This window comes from Ascaphus truei, chromosome 3, assembly GCF_040206685.1.
Source record: "Ascaphus truei isolate aAscTru1 chromosome 3, aAscTru1.hap1, whole genome shotgun sequence".
NCBI lineage: Eukaryota > Metazoa > Chordata > Amphibia > Anura > Ascaphidae > Ascaphus > Ascaphus truei.
In genome coordinates, this window is record NC_134485.1 from 152821222 (window position 1) to 152829114 (window position 7893).

Below are 7893 nucleotides of genomic sequence, written 5' to 3' on the forward strand. Positions count from 1 at the left end.
GGTAAGTAGAGATTGCCCACATAAAACTATTGAAGTAAAAAAATTAATTAAAAAAAAAAAAAAAGACTGAACTGCAGCTTTAAAAGCACTTCAGTTTTTTTGTGGAGAGAGAAAACTGTGACACAAATGATCATTTGGCCATCAAGATACACGTGGAAAACTTGTTTTTGTAAATTAGATACGAGAGGAAAACTGGGATTGAATGTTACATAAATAAATGTGTGTGTGTATGTGTGTGTGTATGTATATATATATATATATATATATATATATATATATATATATATATAAACCATAATACTGAGTTAAGTTATGGTGAGTAAAAAAAGTGACAAAAACCCTCCACAGGAAAGCAAATATGCAAATATAACTGTATGCTCATCTGCATGTCTTAGGCAGATCTGCAACCCCACCTTTCCCCATTATCACCCAGCATTCAGCACTTCCACTGCAGCAAGGGATTCTGTGAAATGACATGTAAATGAGCACACAGTGTCACTTTTTGCCTCAATAACCATTTTTAACATGGTTCCCTATAGGCTTAAGCTTGCTGCATGGTCACAGCTTTGAGCACAGCCAGGGTTAAGGTGCATACCCAGAAAACCACCCACAGACAGCCGTTTCGACCTTGATGGGTCTCATCAGTTGATTCTACTGGGAATGCAAGAGAGGCTATGGGATAGGCTAAACCATAATACTGAGTTAAGTTATGGTGAGTAAAAAAAGTGACAAAAACCCTCCACAGGAAAGCAAATAGGCAAAAAGTGACACTGTGTGCTCATTTGCATGTCATTTCCCAGAATCCCTTGCTGCAGTGGAAGTGCTGTATGCTGGGTGATAATGGGGAAAGGCGGGGTTGCAGATCTGCCTAAGACATGCAGATGAGCATACAGTTATATTTGCATATATATATATATATATATATATATATATATATATATATATATATATATATATATATATACACACACACACGTTTATTTATGTGACATTGAATCATATATATATAATCATATAAATAGTCTAGGAATAGGAGATATATATATATATATATATCCTATTCCTAGACTATTTCGTTTTATTCTGCATTTTTAATTATTTGTATGAAAATGCTTTCCATTATGTATATTTTTATATAGACAGGTTTTTGGACCAATTATAAAAAGTTGTATATGAGAAGTGTAAAATTAAGAGTTAATGTTATTTAAATAGATTGGCTTTCTCTGAAGAACAATTGTTTAAAAGAGTGGTGTTAAACCAAATGATAGCACTTTCTTTGTGGGGTCTTATAGATATTTGTAGTGTATGTAGAATCTATTCAGAATCATGGAGAGCCCAGGTAATCCTGCCTTTGAACATGCTCCTATAATGTATTGATGGGAGGTGCCTTTCATGCACACCAAGATATCATTTTGTCAAGGTGCTATCAAATTCTTCTGCTGGAATGGTTTACCTCAATTCAGCAGGTTTTCCCCCTTTACTTTTTTTTTTTTTGTTTTTTTTTGTTTGTTTTTTTACCTCAGTAGGAGATAAAAGGTAAAAAAAAAAAAAAAAAAAAAGAAAGAGAAACATAACTGGCTTTATGTGTCCTAAATTAGGTTGCTTTATTTTTAAGACTGAAATTCTTAATGTGAGAAGGAATCTACCATAACAAAGGCCTTAACGTACTGTAATTCCAAACAAGGTCCAGAGTCCTTCCTTCGTTCTTTTGGTTAAGCACCAACTTCTGGCCAGCAGGGAAGGTTCTTTTACAGCTAGGTAATACAGTACATCCTTTTTCAATAACATAATGCATGCATAGAATTAATAACCCTTACAATATATGGGAAACTCTCAACGCATTGCTCAGTATGCATGTGTTGCAGGTCTTTCTGGCACTGAAGGGGTTAGGTACTGTATTATTTTTCTCTTTAAAGAAAGTTACGCCTTCCATTACAAGAAGGGGTGAGTCCACAGAAGGGAGGGCAATTTCTGTTTCAAGTGGGGATGACACAAGCACCACTCATTTCCTTATTAATCGGTTCAAACCAGTTCTTACAGGAACCGCTGGTGATAAATGTGAGAATTCTCAGAAGTCATTCATTTCATTTTCTGCACTGGACCAACACAGAGCCTTCATTAGATAGAAAGGGACAAGCTTTACTTGCGTTTCACCGATTTCTACCTATGCTGTCTCCGCATCAGGACGTGTATAAAAAGACTAGATTTATATTTCCTTTTCAGCCTCTCTAAATGGTAAGTGAAAAATTATTAACAATTTTCTTTCCTTTTTTTATTTTTCATCCATCAATACCTACACTTGGGATGGAAATGGGCCCAGGGCTGTTCCCAGTATCGGTCCTTCACTGCAAAAGCCATTCCAGGAATATTTGGAAGCACAGAGGAAAAAACTTCACCATAAAACAGACAGCGGAGTAACACAGGTGAGACATTTTTTCCCCCTTAAACTTCCCTGCTTAGATTGTTTACCTGCCATTCCATCTGCTCTTGTTCAGATATGGCATACTAAAGAAGGTTTTAGGATACTTTAAGATGTATACTAACTTTACCAGAAAAATTGGTTTTACCATGTTTAGTGTGGCAATTTTTTTTCAATTGTTATCATTGTAGCATTTAATATTTTTTCAGGTTGTTTTTATTATACTAAAAAAAAACACAAATGCAACAATAAACTTATGTTTAATCCTCTTCCCTAAACTAGACAGTGTGCCATTTTTTACGTCGTAATGAATTTATTATTTAAAATATTAATAATAGAAGCCGTAAAACCAGGAGCCTTATTTATGAAAATAATTGCTACAAGGTAAAATCTATTTTTTTACTATATCATTTTATTTAAATTTAAAGTTTAACCTGTCATTATAATTGTTTGTTCTTGTATAGCGCTGCTATTTTTTTACATAGCGCTTTACAGAGACATTTTGCAGACATAGTCCCTGCCCCATAGATCTGCTCCATAAATCTATGTTTTTGGTGCTTGAGGCACAGGGAGATAAAGTGACTTGCCCAATGTGACAAGGTTCCCCTGCTTCAAACTTAGTGCCAGTCAGTGTCTTTACTCACTGAGCTGCTCAAAGAGCACTGAAGGTAATTGCTTACCTTCAATTACCTTCATTGAAGGTAATTGCTTACCAATGTAGTTGCTTACCTGCTATAGATGTAGAACAATATAATAATGCCATGCAGTCCCTTTCAACATTAAGGGGTTATTTACTAAAGTCTTCTGGCTGCAAAACCAAAAGAATTGCATGTGATTTATCAGAGAGAAAAACTCCAATTGCTTTCAATGGGATTTGTTTGCTATGGTTTTGCACAAATTATGCAACCGGTACACTTGAGTAAATAACCCTCAGAAGAGCTGAAAGTAAACAGAACCCCAAATGAGGAAGAAAACAATAAAATGACCTTGGTAAGTTCAGAGCACCTTAAATGTTATGCTGCCCTCCATTGGCCAAATAAAGATAGTTTGTAATGAACAGCATGCAAGTATATTGTTATTTGTAACCACTGAAAATTTCTGCAAAATGAGGAGACAAGGCTAAAGTATGATAGAGCTGCTGAAACCATCTTTGGATGTTGGTGAAACAAATGTAGAGAAATACATTTCTAAATGCCATGACTTCGGTGAAGAGCAAAGGGGAAACAAGTAAAATGCATTCTCATTTTACACAGATTCATATTTAAGGCTTTGTCAGACCTGGGAATTCTTTGGTATCTGTGTTATACTTCGAAGCTTGATGTTTACTAGAAATACTCCATAAAAATATTCCAAGGTTAAACTTGAATTTCTATGTATTTGTGTACTGCTTTGCTCCTGTACTGGTGAAAATGTGATATGCATATTTCAGTCAGAATGACAGCTATACAATTGATTATTACATAGTTACATAGCAGATGAGGTTGAAAAAAGACATGCATCCATAAAGTTCAACCTATGCTAAATTTAAACGACAAATGCTGTTTCATGTATTTGTACTTACAGTATATTGACATATTAATATATATATATATATATATATATATATATATATATATATATATATATATATATATATATATATATATATATATATATTTATATATGTGATAAAAAATTACTGGCACTCCAATAGAAATTCAATAATGAATAGGTGCATGTCCCATATAAATAATAAAAGTATACATTACCGCATAGCAGCAAAAAGGAGACAGCACTCAGGTGAATGAAAATGAATTTATTAAATACAGCACATAACTCCAATGTTTCGATCCCACAGGGGGATCTTCCTCAGGGTGGTGCACCACCCTGAGGAAGATCCCCCTGTGGGATCGAAACGTTGGAGCTATGTGCTGTATTTAATACATTCATTTTCATTCACCTGAGTGCTGTCTCCTTTTTGCTGCTATGCGGTAATGTATACTTTTATTTATATATATATATATAATATATATATATATAATATATATATGATACCCATCAAGGTTGAAACATGTATGTGAGTAGGTCTAATGGCTTTGCATCTCATCCCAGCCTCTGTCTAAAAGCTGTGTTTAAAACAGCATGCATTGGCTTGAGGATTGGCTTGTGTAATACGAGCTTGAGACAAAAGGTGGCACTGAGTGCTCATTTGCATGTCATTTCCCAGAATCCCTTGCTGCAGTGGAAGCGCTGTATGCTGGGTGACAATGGGGAAAGACAGGGTTGCAGACCTGTCTAAGACATGCAAATGAACATACAGTAATATTTACATACTATACACAGGCGGCACACTTTATTTGAGTGTGGCTCATTCCGCAAGCCGGGATATGTCCCGGCTTGCGAGCCGCACTCCCTCGGCACGGTGATGCGCGGTCACGCGTCATCGGGTGCCTGTGCCGCCTCGGGGAGCCCTGGTGTCGCGCGGATGTGGGGACGGCGGTGGGATGTTCCGGGGGACCCGGTGAGGAGAGGGGGATGCCCCGATCGGCGGGCCTCTCCTCTGAGGCTTCGGCGCGCGCCCGGGACATCCCGGCGCGCGCCAGGTTACTGTCGCGGCCGAGACCGGACAAATGCTCAAATAAACTCGGCCGCGACAGTACATATTATATATATATATATATATATATATATATATATATATATATATATACCATCCGTTTATGTAGTACTCTATTCTTTAAAATGTGTCCAACTGTACTATTTGTTTTGTATCCATTTAAATTCAATTCCACCCAAGTGAAGAGCTATGACACATACTCTTTTCTTTGTTTTTTTTTATTTGTATGGCGCCAACATTTTCCACAGTGCATTAAAACATGGGAGGGAGGACACAAATGCTCATACAATAACATTGTATGACCAAAGAGTACTGTACATTTATGCTAACACAAACAGACCATAAAAAGGAGGTCCCTGTTTCAAGGCGCTTACAATCTAGGAGGGGAGTATAGACACAAGGAATAGTGTGTACTAAATGCTTAAATTGCAGTACCATCATAGGAGTTAAAAATACTTTACTGTAAAACGTTTTAACGTACAGGTTCTAATTCCGACTAAATTACAGCGGAAGCCATCGTAACTGAATAAATTTCTTAATGCAAGCAAACAATTACAATATCATTAAGAAATGTACCAGATACAAATTGAGCAACATTTCTCCCATATTTTGGTTGCACATTCCTCCAAGCAATGCATTCAAATGCCATGTGACCAGGACCAGAGAACATCTTTGTGCATAAGGCAAGGGCATTAGCGTAACATGTACAGTATTCTTTGGAAATATAAACGGTGACCTGAATAATCTCTTTATGAGCAAGTGTACTTTAATAACCACTTTGTGTTTTGCCTTTCTTCCCATAGAGTGAAAACTGGTTATCGTGGGCGTTTGAGAAACTGGTGATCGTTATGGTGTTCTATTTCATTCTCTCAATCATCAACTCCATGGCACAGAGCTATGCCAAACGGGTTCAACAGGCAAAGTTCTCGTTAGAGAAGACACAATAAGGGAATTGCTCTTTGGGGGTTAGAGGGAGGGTGCTGAATAAACACAAAATGCTATTAAGCTGGACCATAATTGACCTAATTTACCGTTAAAATCAAATTGACAAATTAAACTGGAACATTGAAAAAAAGCAACAAAAAAAAAATCCTTTCTTTTTTCCAAATCATATTAAATTATTTTTTTCTAATATTTTTTTCACAATATAAAAAGTTACCAGTTTATTTGGGGTGACAAATAAGAGAGGTGTGTGAGTGGGAAACTAAAGTAATGTATGCACACAATTGTTTTTCAGTTAAAAGTTATTCTCATGGTGTTTATGTATTTTTTGTCTCGATGCTCAGTGCATATCACCCTTTAAGTCCTTCAGTGCTGGAAGGGCCAACCGATGCATTGCTTTTTATTTCCTTTTAGTCTTCTAGAGCCTGAAGGGTTAAGGTACAGAGCAGTGCTCAGAAACCAGCTCTGAGAAGTTTGTCATTGCAAAAATATCTGTTTTCAGGGAGATCAATGAGTACTGCTCTTTGTGTTTGAGTTCCTTCAGTGCTGCACAGGCCAGCAGTGCATTGCTATGCAATGTCTTGCTGGTCCCTCCAGGACTGAATGAGTTAACTGGTCAGTTTTATATTTGGACTGTTAGAATTGAATCCAGCTCTTTGCATTGCTACTGATGACATTAGACACCTACTGCACCTGCTACGCAAATTTAAAAAAAGGAGTACTGACTATACTTTACTATACAATTCCAGCTGTCAAAAGTATTTTGCTGCTGATCTCATCTGGGTAATTTTAATGCCTTCAATTTACCTTCAATTACGTTACTTCAGACAAAAATATTTCTGTTAGCTTTTACTGTAAATGAAGTGTCAGGCGAAGACAGATATCAACGGATAAATATGGCAGACTTGACAAAGGTCTTTGTGTTTTGTCTACTCTAAATTACATTTTATCTAATGAAAAGATATCTTATGGGAATTGTAATCCGAATAGTACAGTTATTTTTACCCCAAATGTGAGCTGCTCATTTCAACCAATCATCACAAAGGGTTGGCAGTCATCCAGCTCTGTAAATTGACTTAATTAATTTTTTATTCTGTGTATATATAGAATGAAAAGTTGAAACCTAACTTTATAAAGCCACCTTTGATCATTCCAGAATTTCTTGTCAGTTTTGTTATAAGGTTTTTTCCCTTTACTCTTAATATGTGATCTGATCTGAATTTTATATTTCTATTGCATTGATTCTTTTGTCCACACCTCCCCCTTACCACCCCCTCCTCCCTACCACCCCCCTCCCCTTACCACCCCCTCCTCCCTACCACCCCCCTCCGCCTTACCACCCCCTTATAGCTATTGCGTGCCTGTTAATCCTTTCTGCAGAAAAAACTTTTGTCTGTGATTTCTCAATCACTCTTGCTTTGCAGAAGCAGGAAGAGGACACATGTGTGTTGAGCTCTGGCGCTGCATTTAGTACTGACCTTGTATTACAACTGCCTTCCTAGAAAACACATTCATAATTCATTTGCTGTCCTGCCAAATGTATATCATTTAGAGTGTAGCTAACTCTTTTAAAGGCAGTGTCTACATTCATTTTCACTTGCCATAGACTTCATTTGAGTCCTACTCCCTGAGTTCAGAATTATTCATTAAATGACCAATTCCTGTTCAGGGCCCCTAAATCTTACTACTTCAGACTACTTCAAAGCTTTCTTTTACTACTTTTACTACTTCAAAGCTTTGTTGATGGGATTGTAGGTACTTTATCCATTATTTACCCTTGACTTGGGTGTTTGGCACTTCTATTACGCCTGGTGGTTTTCAATGACGTTCAGCACCTTACTACAAAGGAACAATTGTCTCCTCAGTTTTTAAGATCTTCCCACTGTGAAAATATGTGCTTGTCATTAGTTAACCTCTGCTAGTGGGGGTACACACG

The 7893-nt window shown here is 36.8% G+C and overlaps 1 protein-coding gene across 6 annotated transcripts in view; it reads left to right on the forward strand.

Annotated features, from left to right (window-relative positions):
- The window catches only part of VMP1 (vacuole membrane protein 1), a 479796-nt gene extending 472687 nt beyond the window's left edge, over window positions 1-7109 (forward strand). For all 6 annotated transcript variants that reach the window (XM_075589658.1, XM_075589660.1, XM_075589661.1 and 3 more), the window contains 2 exons: window positions 2321-2423; window positions 5819-7109. In XM_075589658.1, coding sequence (XP_075445773.1) covers window positions 2321-2423; window positions 5819-5962 — 247 coding nt within the window. In that variant the 3' untranslated portion in view covers window positions 5963-7109. The remainder of the gene's footprint in view (window positions 1-2320; window positions 2424-5818) is intronic.
- The last annotated feature ends 784 nt before the right edge of the window (window positions 7110-7893 follow it).